The 16,820-nt window shown below is 35.7% G+C and overlaps 1 protein-coding gene across 3 annotated transcripts; it reads left to right on the plus strand.

The window, feature by feature from the left end:
- On the plus strand, nucleotides 2,504–12,748 carry LOC109846963 (NADP-dependent malic enzyme-like). 3 transcript variants are annotated; one of them, XM_020416204.1, is made up of 20 exons: nucleotides 2,504–2,577; nucleotides 2,838–3,067; nucleotides 6,652–6,772; nucleotides 6,851–6,925; nucleotides 7,020–7,171; nucleotides 7,270–7,375; nucleotides 7,479–7,544; nucleotides 7,992–8,087; nucleotides 9,482–9,553; nucleotides 9,632–9,715; nucleotides 9,825–9,923; nucleotides 10,099–10,146; nucleotides 10,288–10,341; nucleotides 10,425–10,523; nucleotides 10,661–10,750; nucleotides 10,837–10,914; nucleotides 11,034–11,108; nucleotides 11,235–11,325; nucleotides 11,559–11,687; nucleotides 12,438–12,748. In XM_020416204.1, the coding sequence occupies exons 2-20, from the start codon at nucleotides 2,913–2,915 to the stop codon at nucleotides 12,524–12,526; spliced, it is 1,779 nt and encodes a 592-aa protein (XP_020271793.1). In that variant the 5' UTR covers nucleotides 2,504–2,577; nucleotides 2,838–2,912; the 3' UTR covers nucleotides 12,527–12,748. The 3 variants fall into 3 exon arrangements, with proteins under 3 accessions (XP_020271793.1, XP_020271797.1, XP_020271802.1); XM_020416208.1 differs by lacking the exon at nucleotides 11,559–11,687; XM_020416213.1 differs by lacking the exon at nucleotides 2,504–2,577 and having other exon boundaries at nucleotides 2,870–3,067; nucleotides 6,705–6,772.

Consider the following 16,820-nt stretch of genomic DNA (forward strand, 5'->3'; position numbering starts at 1 on the left):
TTACCTTTTTCGGTGGCTTACAAGTCATTAAAGTTTGACAAAGTAAAATATAATTATACCCTTTATGATTTCATAACATCCAAGGTCTCATTTAGTAACCCACCACCGATCCATGTTTTTTTTATCATTTTGACGACAACGATGAATTATAATCCACTGATTTTTTAAACACTCTACTGTTTGAGTGAAAAGTCGGTTCTGTTGAGGAATTCATTATAACTTTGTTTGATTACAATAAATTCGAAAGAATAATCTTTGGTCGCCAGCTTGTTTGAGTCAAAAGTCGGTTCTGTTGAGGAATTCATTATAACTTTGTTTGATTACAATAAATTCAAAAGAATAATCTTTTTATAAGACTTTTTCTACACAACAAAATGAGAATTACAACTCTTGATAAACAAACACAAAAATCGTCTATCGATCTTTGTTTTCGTGGGACTTTGCCTTTGCCGGGAACGCTTTGGTTCGTGGACCGCCGAATCACAGATCGTGAAGGGGGTTTACTGATTCTGACTTCGTTTATCGAAGTGAGAAATTGAAACGATATCTTATCGAAGTAAGATAGTCGTTCTTCTTAAAATCAAGTCAAAGCTCAATTTCAAGGAATTACACGAAAACTCAAGTCTGCTCTCTCTGCTCTGAATTGCTCGAAAATATGCTCGATAATATGCTCGATCCGTATTTATAGCCTCTGGGGTAATAACTGCACAAAACTCAAACAAACGAAGAAGTTAGCTGGCGAGACAGTGTTTACTGTCTCGCTGGTCGAGACAGTGTTTACTGTCTCGCCTAGCGAGACAGTAAATTTGCTGTCTCGCCCAGCGAGACAGTAAAATACTGTCTCGGAAAACGAATATTCCTGGCAGTTTCTCGCTGTAACTGCCTTCCCACGTTTCAAACTCCGTTATTTTGGCAGTTATTCACGTGATTTTCGCCCACGATGTTTCCCACGTCCCTTGGCAGTTAATGGACACGTGTAGGGCTGTTACAAAGGTAGTTTTGACCATTTCAAAGCTGTCTCGCTGGCGAGACAGTAAAGTCTGTCTCGCTGGCGAGACAGCAAACACTGTCTCGCTGGCGAGACAGCAAACACTGTCTCGCTGCGAGACAGCAAAGACTGTCTCGCTGCGAGACAGTAAACTCTGTCTCGCTGGCGAGACAGCAAAGTCTGTCTCGCTGGCGAGACAGTTCATATTTGTCAATTTTGGGTGGTTTTCCCTATGATTGGATATCTATTAGCATTTTTTGATGCCTACATCTACTATTAAAAGCAGATTATGATCCAATAAATTAATCAAACACTCTAGATTATAATCCACTTGGGTTAGGAGCCATTTCCCCAAACATACTCCTAATCTCTGAATCTAACTACCCCATTCTTGCAGCGTCATCACTGTAGTCCCTCTTCTATATGGGCATGAAAGAAACAGGAGCAAAATGCCCTAATTGTGACTGAGAGTGAAAAAGGCACGGACCAAATTTACCAGATAAAAGGTTATTTCTAAGGTTTAAATCAGCTTCCCAAGCTCCTTTTATGCAGAGGCGTTATGTGAGCTAGCTAGCTAGCTTTCGTCGTGGGATGATGAATTTATTTGAGAATAAAATATAGTTATATATTCTATCTCGAAGAAGAACAAAACTTCAAGAATAAGAAGACGGTGCCTATTTTCAAGAAGAAGTAGAAAGCTCAGCAGATCGAGAGCCTTCTCGGGGAGCTGGAGGTTGTCAAGGTTGGTGGCTGTTTTTTTTTTCAACAAAGACGGTCACCGAAAACATGGGAGCAAGGGTAAAAAAAAAAAAAGGAAGGAAGAAAAAAAAAAAGGCATAGACGGTAGTTTCTTCTCTTGTCTTAATAGGGAGGCGCACCTTAGGGCCTCTTTGGATTCGTAGGGGATGATGGGAAGTTAAGGGAAACTAGGTGAGAGAATGGAAGGGAAGGGAAGGGAGTTCGCTTTCCCTTGGTTACACCCCAATTTGGGAGGTAACAATTTTTATACTATTAGGGGGTGAACCAAAGTGAATGGAGGTGAATTAACTTCACCTCCTAACAAGGTGAATGGAGGTGAATGATTCCCCTAACTTCCCTTCACCCTCATTCCCCTCAATCCAAACAAGCCCAAGATTTGGGAATGAAATAAGTAGGAACAAAACGCAATAATTCTATCATTACTGTCAGCAAAAAAAATTTACACCTTATAATTGTCACGAAAAAAAAGGCACATGCTTCTACTGTGGCAATATGAGCATTTAACATGATGGATAAAAAGTTGGATTTACTACATCTTATAAAAAAAATAGAATTTACAAGATGAGCAAAAATTTACACCTTATAATTTTTTTCCTATTTGTTTGCGATTTGTACCTTTTCCTAAATGGAGAGCTATTCGTTTGGTTACAGGCCCATTTGGGGTTCCGGCCCATGCCGCGAGTGAGCATACCGTCCTCGAGCGCGTGTGGAGTCTTCAAACAATTTTAAAAAAGAAAAGAAGAAAAAAAGAAAAAAGAAAAGAGACAAACTTTTAGAGAGAGGAGAACGAAGCTCGTCGTCATGCTCTCACTCAAAGCCGCCACCTCTCGGTAATTACAGCACCTCGTCATCCTCAATTTCCTCTTTAATTTAATCTTGTATTATCCAAATTACCCAAATTAGAAAAAAAAATCAAATCTTTTGCCTAATCAAATCAAACCCCAGTTAAAGCGGTGGGTCTCGCCACTGACTTCCACATTAGCTCACACCCGGAAAAAAAATTAATTTTCCCTCCATTTTAAGCGGTGATCGTTGTTTATATTAACGCTAGGTTGAGGATTTTCACTTTTGTTTCTTTGTCGATCTTTAGAATTGCGAGGAAAAGAAGAGAACTTTATATTCGCAGAGAAGGCGGGAAGAAGAAAAGGGGGGAGCTTGATCGAAGATGGAGAGCACGATGAAGGAGATGCGAGGGGACGAAGCCTCGGTTCTTGATCTCGATTCGAAATCGGCGGTGGGTGGTGGAGTTGAGGATATCTATGGCGAGGATCGAGCCACCGAGGAGCAGCTCGTTACGCCATGGACGGTTTCAGTTGCAAGGTTTGATTTCCTTCGTTCTTTTGATTTTTGATCCTTTTTTAGTTTAGGTTTATATATATATATATATAGGGAGAGGTTCAAATAAAAACCTAGAGAACTAAAAACCAATCCTAACCCTCCAATCTATTTAATCCAATGACCTACATTTCGATGGCAGAATTGAAAATATACACAAATCTAATACACATCAGCTGTAATAATTAATGTGAAAAGGGTAAAATTGGAACGATTCACTACAATGGTGGCTAACAACATTAGAAACTGGAGATAATGATTAAAACAAAAAATACAACACGTCCTTTCACTTCCCCATTTCTCTTTCTAACTAACTTCCCGCTCTCTGTAACTCACTTCCATCTTCTATCAAGCTTTGATCTTCCATCTTCACATGAAGAACACGACAACGGTTCATTAAAAACCATCCTAACCATCTTCCATCTTCTATGAAGCTTTCATCTTTCATCATCCATCTTTGCAGGAAGAACACAGCAACAATTCAGCATCGAAAACAACATTCTTTGCAGGAAGAACACAGCAACAATTCATCTTTTATCAAGCTATAAAATTTTAAACCATGAAAAGATTTCACCTTTTACAGCAAAAAGTTACGATTTTTATGGTAAAAAACAAACACCTCACATAACTGAATCTGGATTCACTGCAGTGAATCTGGATTCACTGCAGTGAATCTAGATTTACATATGCGTGTCTTCGTTTTTCAACTGGTTTCTTCAAAAAACAGGAAACTTTTCAGACTAAAAGGTAAAATTTTTCACATTTTACAGCAAAAAGTTACAATTTTTTATGGTAAAAAACAAACACCTCACATAACTGGATCTGGATTCACTGCAGTGAATCTGGATTCACACATGCGTGCCTTCGTTTTTCAACTGGTTTTCCAACTGGTTTCTTCAACTATTATAAAAGTAGCATGTTAAAGCATTTCTTTTCAAAATGAGATTTAGCACAGTATTTGTATAGAACTGCAAGTCCTTTTCACTGAAACTGATTTCAAAGATGGAAACTTTTTCCTCAAAATTTAGTGGACTGAGTACTAATTCTGAAGCAAGTAAAAAGTATTTATCTAAGCTAATACTATTATAAAAGTAGCATGTTAAAGCATTTCTTTTCAAAATGAGATTTAGCACAGTATTTGTATAGAACTGCAAGTCCTTTTCACTGAAACTGATTTCAAAGATGGAAACTTTTTCCTCAAAATTTAGTGGACTGAGTACTAATTCTGAAGCAAGTAAAAAGTATTTATCTAAGCTAATACTATTATAAAAGTAGCATGTTAAAGCATTTCTTTTCAAAATGAGATTTAGCACAGTATTTGTATAGAACTGCAAGTCCTTTTCACTGAAACTGATTTCAAAGATGGAAACTTTTTCCTCAAAATTTAGTGGACTGAGTACTAATTCTGAAGCAAGTAAAAAGTATTTATCTAAGCTAATACTATTATAAAAGTAGCATGTTAAAGCATTTCTTTTCAAAATGAGATTTAGCACAGTATTTGTATAGAACTGCAAGTCCTTTTCACTGAAACTGATTTCAAAGATGGAAACTTTTTCCTCAAAATTTAGTGGACTGAGTACTAATTCTGAAGCAAGTAAAAAGTATTTATCTAAGCTAATACTATTATAAAAGTAGCATGTTAAAGCATTTCTTTTCAAAATGAGATTTAGCACAGTATTTGTATAGAACTGCAAGTCCTTTTCACTGAAACTGATTTCAAAGATGGAAACTTTTTCCTCAAAATTTAGTGGACTGAGTACTAATTCTGAAGCAAGTAAAAAGTATTTATCTAAGCTAATACTATTATAAAAGTAGCATGTTAAAGCATTTCTTTTCAAAATGAGATTTAGCACAGTATTTGTATAGAACTGCAAGTCCTTTTCACTGAAACTGATTTCAAAGATGGAAACTTTTTCCTCAAAATTTAGTGGACTGAGTACTAATTCTGAAGCAAGTAAAAAGTATTTATCTAAGCTAATACTATTATAAAAGTAGCATGTTAAAGCATTTCTTTTCAAAATGCTCCCCAACACATCCATTCATACATACATAAAGATATATACATGTTCAAGTTTTCATAACCTCCCCATTGCTTGCACATCCATGCATACATACATGAAGACATACATAAAATTTTTCATAACCTCCCAGTTGATTGTCATTAATTTTTAAATTAAACACAGTGACACTCCTCCACTATCTCTTGGCACACTAAATATAAATTTATTTGCACTAATAAAAAAAACGTTACAACTATTCTTCTCCCACCAAATCACTATAAATAACAAAAAAATTTATCACACTTCTTCAATCAACATTCCAATTCTAATTAAAATTTAGATAGAGAAGAAAATAGCCAAATCTAGCTTGCTTTTTTCCTCGCTGCTTTAGCGACCTCGAGCTCGCTTTTTCTATAATTTTTATAAATTTAATGTTCTTTTCTTGATCAACATTGCTATGCACTGAGATTTTTAAGATGTTCAATGTTTTGTGCCTTTTTTTTGGAGATTAAGTGAATATATGTGATTTATTTAATAAATAATAATTAAAGTTTCTATTCATTTTCGCATTTGTTTTGTCTCAAACTATGTTCATGCAGGATTTTGTTAACTATGAGGTTTTTGGTGATTCCTCTCATGATTACATGCATTGAACTAAACAAGCAAAGGAGAAGTCCTGTCTTATTTATGTACCTTATGTAGCTTATCAATTTGAGGCTAAAATTATTCTATATTAATAAGTCAATCGTTGTTAATTAAATAAATAATTTGATAAATAACTAAGTTAATTTAATAAATTATAAGACACCTGAGTGCTTTTTAGCCTTTCAGAAAACCCCTTAAATTTGGGCATTCCTTAGATAATATCACTTAACTCGCAAAATGTCATGAAATCCTACTAATGTTTAGCGATCTCAGTAAGTTCCCTAGACTTTCGGTAATTTTCAAAAAACTCTTCTTAATGGCGTTAATGTTGACTTTGTTCTTTTTCACATGTAGGTAAATTTATGTAGGGTGATATTTTTGCCTATGAAAATTGTATTTCATGCTTTTAGTGTTTTTTTAACAATGTTAAAAGTTGAAAGGGTTTTCTTGAGAATCCCAGAACTTAAGGAGGTTTCGTGATATTTTAAAAGTTCAGAAGTTTATTAGGAGGCATTTGTTGAATTTACCCTAAATAGAGTGTATAAACTTATGACTCGGATAATTGATTTGATATCTAATAAATTATCGATTGCAAACCAAACTAATTTGAAATACTATATATATAATAAAAATATACATTAGGTACATAAAATTATCATTGCATATAAATAGGAAAATGGAAACACGTGCAATGCAGGTGCACCATACTAGTTTCCAAAAATAAGCATATGGATTTGTGTTTATTGATGATTGAGAATCTATGACAAGAATTTTCCATTATACATCCACAACAACAGCAAAATTCTCGTTTATTTAATGATGAGGTTTTTCTATTATCATTAACTAAAATTTGTGTCTTGTATTCATATTTGAATACCTTTTGTGGCAAAATTTGACAAATATTGCCCTTATTATTTGATTTAGTGGTTACTCATTGTTGAGAGATCCACACTACAATAAAGGGCTTGCTTTTTCAGAGCAAGAAAGGGATGCCCACTACTTGCGAGGACTCTTGCCGCCTGCATGTATCACTCAAGAGCTCCAGGTTGTCATTTAAAATCACATTTTCATCTAATTTCTGCTGAATAACATTTAACTTAACTTTATTGATCTCATTTTGCAGGAAAAAAAGCTCATGAACAATCTTCGGCATTATGAGGTGCCCCTTCAGAAGTACATGGCTTTGATGGATCTTCAGGTTACTGGCTCAATTATCCTTTCTGTTCTGTCTTGTTATATTCAAATATTTTAAAGGATAGTTTGCTAATATTTCATCATTAATTTTGTTTCAGGAGAGGAATGAGAGGCTATTCTACAAGCTTCTCATTGATAACGTTGAGGAGTTGCTTCCGGTTGTATACACACCTACAGTTGGTGAGGCTTGTCAAAAGTATGGTAGCATCTTTAGGCGTCCTCAGGGTCTTTATATCAGTTTGAAAGAGAAGTATGTTTTGGTTTTTTAATGCTTATTGTGGATTTGATTACTTTAGTGGTTGAAGCTTTGAAGTTGGGTTGAAGCTTTGAAGTTGATTGATCTTGTAGGGGTAAAATTCTTGAGGTGTTGAAGAACTGGCCTGAGAAGTCCATTCAGGTTATTGTGGTAACTGACGGTGAACGTATTTTGGGGCTTGGAGATCTTGGATGTCAGGTGAATATGATTTTAGGTATTTTAAGTTTTCATGGAATAGATCAAAAGCTTATTCTATGTCTTGATGATATGATGAAGAAAATGCTGCATAAACTTTGTGCAGGGTATGGGAATTCCTATTGGCAAGCTATCCCTTTACACAGCCCTTGGCGGACTTCGTCCATCTGCAGTAAGCACGTCAAACTCCTGATCTAATTCCTGATCCAGTTATTAGCGTGTTAAGTTTTCGAGTTAATTGTGGTTAAACCCCCTCAACGAACGCCTAATTACTGATGGAGCCCATGTAGTTGTTTTGTTGCTGATAAACCCCTGGAGTGAACTTTTTGACTCTTTTATCCCTAGGAGGTCTATTTGTCAAAAGAGCAATTTTCTCTTTTTCTGAGGGTAAAAGAATTATAAAAAAATTCACGCATAGGGTATATCCGCAACAATTAAACTACAGGGGGTCTGCCCACAATTTTGTGATAGTACAGGGGTTCTTTTCACAATCAATCATAAATTTTGATTGTGTAATCTATGGTAGTACTCTTTAGAATCAATACCTAAGCAATGACGGAAATTACATTTGTGCACTCTACTTTTGCTAAGCCTGACTGATATTTTAATTTATTTGCAGTGCTTACCCATAACAATTGATGTGGGGACTAACAGTGAACAGTTGCTGAAGGATGAGTTCTATATTGGGATGCGGCAAAAGCGAGCTACTGGCCAGGTACTAGATTCTATAGGAACTAACTAGTGTCATTACCCGCACCATGCTGTGGTAATTTTTTTTAAAATTAATTATATAATTTTTACTTTATATTTTCTTTGCTCAATCTTTGTGATATGTGAATTTAATAATCAACTTGAGCCCTGAACATAAGAATTAAACTAAAAAAGGTTATATTTCACAAACTACGGTGCATCTTGAGTAATTGAAAAATCTAAATTTACATAAAGCCTTAAATATGATTAAGAAAAATTAAACTTACACTATTAATATATAAAATATTAGTATCTTTCTTAAGGATATGGGTAAATCTTCAATTACCTCAAGTACTCTATTATGCACGATGTACATGGTACTTAAGCTTTGCATACTTGCACCTTCACCAACTTTGATATCGACAACTACAATTGAATATAATTTTGTGATATCGGATTACCATTAATTGAATTTTGTACAAATGATTTACACTCCTATCATGAACATTGTTTTGCATACAACACATTTCCTCAACGTGCTATTAGGAAAGCTGGATATCAAAATCTCATTGGGAAAAAATTCAAACAAATAACTGACAAAGATGAAACATTACAAACAAAGAAGCAATATAGGGGGAAATTATATACAAAGAAGCAACAAAAGGGATATATTTATATACCAATAACAAAAAAATACACAAATAAAATGGATACATTACTTTCATAAAATGGAGTGTAGCATTAAAATCTACAAGATGGATGCATAAGAAAAGCCCAATCGAGCATACGTTATCAACAATCACATGCATCATTATGGAGTAGGAACTAATGATAAAGAAAGGGATCTAAAAATACTTTTACCTAGATTAGTTTGCAAGATTTATAGAGAAGAGATGAATTGAGAAAGAGTGGGGAAGTTGATTAGGCTTGGCCGTTAGTGAAAATTGAGTTGCTGAGGTAGTGACAATTAGTGTAATTAATAATTGAGAGAGGTTACATTTTAATTCTTTATGAAATTTCAAAGGTTTGAATTTGATGTGACATTATGACCGTTTTCAATTTTACAAACAACAATTTTTATAGTAATTTGTGTATAATAAATAGATAAGATTTGGGAAACTTTAATTGATGGATGGTAGTATATGAAAGTTTTAGTATTTGTATGAATGGCCAATTCTTTGAAAGTTTTAGTATTTGTATGTTAAGCTTTAATAGATAAGATTTGAAAGTTTTAGAATGTGTAAAGATTACATAGAAGATGAATGGTCAATTCTTTGAAAAATGGACATGTGGCCAATTCTCCAGAAAATTGACATGTGGCATCCTAGGGAATTGTTTTAGTCTATTAGATAGATTGGCATATCACATGATATTGATTTATGATATGTTTTTAATCTGTATTGCTAAACTGCTACCTAGGAATATGCTGATTTGCTACATGAATTCATGACTGCTGTGAAACAAAACTATGGCGAGAAAGTCCTTATTCAGGTTGGCCACAGTATTTATGTTGAAATTCTTTCTGAATTATTTGCATGGTTTGTTTGATGTAAACTTAAATGTGTGCAGTTCGAGGACTTTGCAAATCATAATGCATTTGAATTGCTCGCAAAATACAGTAGAAGTCATCTCGTCTTTAATGATGATATTCAGGTAATCTAAGTATCTGCGTCTATATTTTCTGTGATAATTTTCTCTAGGAAATGAATGTTCTTTTGGAAAAATAACACTCGTCTATTAATTATAATTGTGATCTTTGCAGGGCACAGCTTCAGTTGTCCTTGCTGGGCTTATTGCAGCATTAAAGTTAGTTGGTGGAAAATTAGCAGAATACACCTTCTTGTTTCTTGGCGCTGGCGAGGTCACTTCTTCTTTTTTCCATGCTTTGTATATTCTTCATTTTTTATTCTTCATTTTTTTTTCTTTTGTTGCTCTGTCGACTGTCCTCCGAAACGGCTTCTTTGTGGATTTGAGGGCATAAAAGAAATTCTAAGAAATTAAGAATCCAAGCACTTACGAAACATCTATAATTGCAGGCTGGTATTGGTATTGCAGAACTTATAGCCCTGGAGATGTCAAAACAGGTGGGCTTTTTTCAAATATTTTAACTCTTTTACCTCCTTAAAGATATCTTCTTTTGTCCAACATAAAATGCATTTGATATGTTAGCTTTGTAGTTTATACCTTCTCATGTTAAATTTAATTACTTGTTTCCACTCTTGCAGACAAAAGCTCCAATTGTTGAAACTCGCAAGAAGATTTGGCTTGTAGATTCTAAGGTAAGAAAAAGTAGCATTAAGATTCCTGCATAGTAGAAAACTATTCACGCGGCTCTAATGTTGTGAACTAATTTTACTACTAGGGCTTGATTGTGAGCTCGCGCAAAGAGTCACTGCAACAATTTAAGAAACCCTGGGCTCATGAACATGAACCTGTCAAAACTCTCTTAGATGCTGTAAAGGTGCTTATCTTCTTAACAAAAAAGATGATCTTCATTTATGTTTATGTCCAAAATACTAATGTTTGTGCTCAAGAATTCCACATGTAATGCCAACTTACAGTTCATAAATTGGTCATGGTTGATTTGAACTTGCTTAGGCTATCAAGCCGACTGTGCTGATAGGATCAGCTGGAGTGGGGAGGACTTTCACAAAGGAGGTAGTTGAGGCGATGACCTCTTTCAACGAGGTATATGTTCGAGCATATTTCTAGGTTTCAATTTAAAGAGATATCAACCAGTGGGAACTAATATAAATGCTTTGTAACAATTGCAGAAGCCAATAATTTTTGCTTTATCAAACCCAACATCACAGTCTGAGTGTACTCCCGAGGAAGCATATACGTGGAGCAAAGTAAAGTTCCTACTTTTGCTGTTATTTTTCTTCAGTCAATGATGTGAATGCCAATGTTTTGCAAAACTAAAAATGGAGGAAAACTTTAAATTTAACCCTCACTCTTATATTATTTTCAGGGCCGAGTCATATTCGCTAGTGGGAGTCCATTTGGTCCTGTTGAATACAATGGCAAGGTTTTCATGCCAGGGCAGGTTCGTCTTTTGATTCTTGTAATTTGGTTTAATTTTTTAAAATTATTATCTAGAATTAAATAAATATATTGAAAGAACTTGAAACATCAATAGAAGTTGTGAATTTTAAATTGAATCTAAAATCAGGCAAACAATGCGTATATTTTTCCTGGATTTGGTCTTGGTTTGGTGATCTCAGGAGCGATACGTGTGCATGACGACATGCTTCTTGCAGCTTGTAAGTAAAGAACTGAAAATATTTACTTTCAAATAGTGGCCTCTTCTCCTGTGACAATTTACATGACTTCATCAGTCCTTGTAATCAAGGAACCATCATGTTATCCTTTACCTTTTACAAATTATATAAATTGAGATTTCCACACATATCTACACTTATGATAGATTACTTGGCCTTTTTAATTGAAGAACCCTTTTTAATTGATTTATTCCATTTTCCTTTTGTTGGAGCAGCCGAAGCTTTGGCTTCACAGGTGCCACAAGAGAATTTCGATAATGGTCTGATTTATCCACCGTTTACGAGTATCAGGAAGATATCTGCCCATATAGCTGCTAATGTAGCTTCTAAAGCGTATGAACTAGGTGAGCTTACCATCTTTCACAACAACAACAACAACAACAACAAAAGAAAAAAATAATCCTATAGTGAATTCTTTGTAGAAAATCATATAGATTGGAAAGGGAACACACATGCCAATGCCAGTTTTAGTTCTTTACAGTTTTGTTTCTTTACAATTAGTCACTGCATCTACAATCACTAACATTAAAATGTGCGTTGAAATACATGATTTTCTAAAGGGGACCACCCTCTATAGGATTTTCTCCCAATCTTTCTAGGAGAGGGAATGTTATGGAGGGTTCTCCATAAAAAATGTATGGAGTAACAAAATATCATAAAAAGAGTAAGGAGGAGGTGACACCTGGCATATCACGAATGTTGATGCATATACCATTGGTGTCTATTAGCACTACACACATAGAGGTTTCCCATGAGGTATCCCCACACCTTATTATGGATGGGACTAGGCCCACTTGCGCTTCGTGGCTAGCATTGACCCGAAGGATTTTACATGCTGGGGGATTCGAACACAGGTCTAGCCTACTATGGATCGTCCCCCAACACCCAACAGGAGCGCAGCGGGGCCTTACACCACTACGCCAACCTTGCTGCTTTTGTTAGTACAATATATTGATACGTGAGGTTCAGCCTTTTATTCTTCCCTGTCTGATGTTTTATAGAAGGCCCTCAAAAGGATTTATTTTCCCATCTTTCTATCATGTGGGTATGTGAAAGTTTGCTAATACACAAACTCGTTCTTCTGATATTTATAGGTCTTTCTACTCGTCTCCCCCGTCCAGAAAATCTTCTAAAACACGCAGAGAGCTGCATGTACACTCCAGTATACCGTACTTACAGATGAGTCAAAAAAAAGTATTCGATTTTGTTCTGTAGCTTTATGTATATATACTTGCTACGTTTGTAAAATTTGAGAGTTTTTGTAGTTTCTGCTAATAATTATGCAGAGTAGTGCTGTTTATTGGGTGATTCTATGGATCAGTGTGCTGATGTATATATATCATCTTTTGTACCTTATTGTTGTTGCCTGTAATTGCTATCTTGTAATCAAATGGCAACCAGTTCCTTGAAATAGATTTGCATACTTAATTATGTTGATTTTAGTTAAAACGAATAATATTTTGTAATAATCTAAAACTAGTATTTTAGCTCGTACTAAGCATGGTCTTACCACCATGTTCCGATCCGCCATTTACAAAAGGCTCTTCAAAATGCATTTATGTCTTCCAATCCCTATATTATGGTATTTTAGCACGTTCGAGGCACGGACATACCTCGTTGTCCGAGGCATGGACATACCCACCTTTTTTGGTAGGCTGTTTGGTTTGTTTCCTTTATTTTCCCAAAACGATTTTTCTTCACTTTCTTGTGTTTCCTTCACTTTCCATGAAAGTGTTTATTGTGTTTGTTTCGCCAAAAAATATGGGTTGAAAGTACTTTCTGTTGGATTTAATCTAATAAATCTAATTGTGGGCACATATGATTAATCAATGTGTATTGCTATCTTTTAGGATAACCCACTAAAGTGATCAATCAAGTTGGGTTAATGGGTATTTAAATAAGTTATGGGGTTATATGTGCAGATACCAAGTTGTAATTGTGATTTGTTGAGGGGCCAAATTACAAAAGTACAACATCTATAAATAAGGGGTTATGGTCCCTAATGTAGGTTACATTCTCTAATTCTCTTCACCCCCATCTAAAGAGAAGTTCGGCTATAGAGAAAACCCTAAGGTTAGAAGATCCAAAACTCATCTCAGGTTTCATCTATGGATTCAGCAGGTATAAGCTTCCGCTCTTTTGATTCTTGTTAATCTCTTCGAATTAATCATGGCTTTATGGTTTTAGATCTCAAGCTCTTTTGATTCTTGTTAATCTCTTCGAATTAATCATGGCTTTATGGTTTTAGATCTCAAGTTTTTATTAAGATCTAACACTTTCCACCACTTTTCTTAGTTTGGTTCAAATTGAAAAAGAAGAAATTAATTGATGTGTGAATAGATTCCCTCGTTTTTTAGTGTTTGGTTCAAACTAAAAAAATCAAGAAAACTTGATTGTGGTTTGGTAACCATAGTGTGATTAATTACCACTCAAATAAGACAAAATATTAACAACAAAAAATGAATAGATCATAGATATATGCCGTAAATTGATACAACAACCCATTTAACTTTTATCAACTAATAAACAAATAAGATTAGATATCAACCTGATAGATGATTTGGAACACATAAAACTGATACAACCACCCATTTAACATTGTGTTCCTCATTAAACACCGAGTTTTTGATTGTTCGGTGAACATTTTCACTCCTCTCACTGATGTCTGCTGCATATATACCACGCTCTGCATCTAAGCTTGATCCATTCATTATATCACCACTCATTTTCTTGAGATATATTATTGGCAGCCATAAGCGGACAGAAAAGAACCAAGCTGAAAGATACAGTTTATTATGTAAACGGCGTGCTCATATCAGGTGATATATTGAAAAACAATTGAAACAATAGATGAATATAAGGGAAGATATCAACCGTCACAAAGTGCAAGCATGCACATCAAGCACCCATGTGTGCGCGCACACACTGACAGGCGCACACATAGTTACTCTGCAATATTTGGTTATGAGGAAGGACATACCCTAAAATATACAGTGACAAGAACAAAGGTCCACCTGTGAAACAACGAAATTAATCAAACATCAACCGACAGCAAAATATACAGTGACAAGAACAAAGGTCCACCTGTGAAACAACGAAATTAATCAAACATCAACCGACAGAAAAATGGTCTCAAGAACCTGTGAAACAACGAAATTAATCAAACATCAACCGACAGAAAAATGGTCTCAAGAACAACTAAGAAACATGCAGTAATGCCAGCTTACTGAGTGTAGTAGTAGAATATGCTAGCTCCGTCAATAATAACATTGGTAATGAGCAATGCCAGAAGGAGAAAGAAGACTAGAACTCGAAAAGCAAGTAGCCAGGCATGATGGAAACATCAAACCAAGTTTGCACAAACATGAAAACAACAACACAATAAACAACCAATTTTGCACAAACATGGAAACAACAACACAATAAGTTGGACAATAAGCAACCATAAAACATAGCAAGGTTGCAACCAAGGCTGGTGCAACAGATTTCGACTCGTCTCATGCAGCAACTTAAACGCAGTTTGGACAAAAGGTTGGTGCAACAAAATATTAATAAGAACCTGGAAAATACCTACTGCATCAAAGGGCATGATCTCATATGACATATACACCAAAAACTCAGAAGTATGCATGAAGCATTTGCAGTCGTTTTCTGCTAGAATGAGTTTGGCTTATTGAGGTTCTTGTTGAGAGTCTTACAAGTGGATAGGTTTTCAATTTAATAGATGAAAAAAATATAAACATGCTGTGCTATTATAAATGAAGACAAGGAAAAAAGAAGAGTTACAGTCATTGATGTCGAACTATAAATTTTAACATTCAATTTCTCGGGTTTACTTGCAGTTTTGTATCGTATATGACATTGGCTTAGTGTTTGAAACTTTATCAAAGAGGAGTATACAATATTTGGGAGATGGGTTAGGCTCGGGTTCAGGGGCCTAGTGAGGTTGTTGTCGGAGAGGGAGATGGTTTGGAGGGACTGGAGGTCGAGGAGGCCGCGGCCGAGCTCGCCGGAGCTGGGTTAGGCTCGCCTGAACCCGAGCCCGGTTCTCTTCTTCCCCTAATGGCCCAACTCTCTCAGCTCTCCTCCAAGCAAAACCCATATCCTCTTTCTCTCTCTAAATCATGAACTCCTCCTCCCTCCTCCTCCTCCTCCTACCTCCTCTCCTTTGTCTCTCTCAGCCCCTCAGCCCCGACCAGCTCCCAAACCTCGCTGCGACTTCGATCAGATTGCAAGCATGCAGGCTCAAGAACAGCGCAAATCAAAAAGGTAAAAGAGAGTGGAGATGAGAGATCGAACCCGAGGAAGGAGGCGGAGATCAGGGGGTTCCTCTTTGGCTCGTGAGAAGGAGAAGAAGGTGGGAGGAGGAGGAATAGGAAGCAGCGAGAGGAGAACGAGATAGAGAGGTGACAAGATGTTAGGGGTAGAAAGCTAGGGTTTCCCCTCCTTTTCTGCTTGGGTGTCAGTTTTTGGTTGGGGAGGGGGGGGGGTTATGTTGATTAGAATGGAAAATTTCACAGCACCAAATCCGAGCTGGCACCCATTTTCTCCTCCCACTTTTTTTATAGCTTTGACGAACCAAACAACTGAAAGTTGAGGAAAACATTAAAATTTTACTATGTCGGTTTTCTTTTCCTTACTTTATGTACTTTTTTCGCGAACCAAACAGGCCCTACCTCACTTTTAAAAAGTACGTTAGAGATATTAAATTAGGGAGGTAGAATTTAGAAAGTACATTAGAGATATTGAGTCAGAGAGGTAGTGCTGTATTTAGCATGGGTTAAAATATAAACCAGTATTAATCTTATCAATAATTCTTAGATTTCAAGATAACCTCTTTTTGTGTCCATCACCATAAGATTTGGGTTCAAGTTACAGTTTATGGGTCTTAGATAAATGACCTCAAATATAAATGGTGATAAACTGAGAGCAACCAATACCATAACATCAAACACAAATACCTAATTTTGAAAAAAAAAACACTCACCTTGCTCGTAAAAATTCTTCATTGTACAGAGTCAGCTCCGTCTCTTTTTGTGTATTAATATATAGTCTAATAATTTAAGTTATGACAGAATATCATAATAATCACCAAGTGATTATGCAAAATGTAAAAAAGAAGAGAAAATAAATAGATACCCAACAAAGGGAATATTGACTGTTGGATATTTATTTTATTTTATTTTTACATTTATTCTTCAAAGCTTATCGTTGGAAAAGAAAAATCAAATCCTACTCTGTAATAACTTCTAGAAAAACTAAATCTTTAGCAGCTACAGGGACCCAAAACACATGAGATGGGACCCTACATGGGACAAGTGATGTGTCGGCTCCCTGTCCCATGATACACTGTTCATGAACAGTACATCATGGGACAGAGAGCTGACACCTCACATGTCCCATGTAGGATCCTATGTTTTTGGACCCTAAGGTATTTTTCTTTTCCCCAATACAAAAGAGACACCTACACGGTCCAA

The sequence above is a fragment of the Asparagus officinalis genome, chromosome 1 (genome assembly GCF_001876935.1).
Source record: "Asparagus officinalis chromosome 1, Aspof.V1, whole genome shotgun sequence".
NCBI lineage: Eukaryota > Viridiplantae > Streptophyta > Magnoliopsida > Asparagales > Asparagaceae > Asparagus > Asparagus officinalis.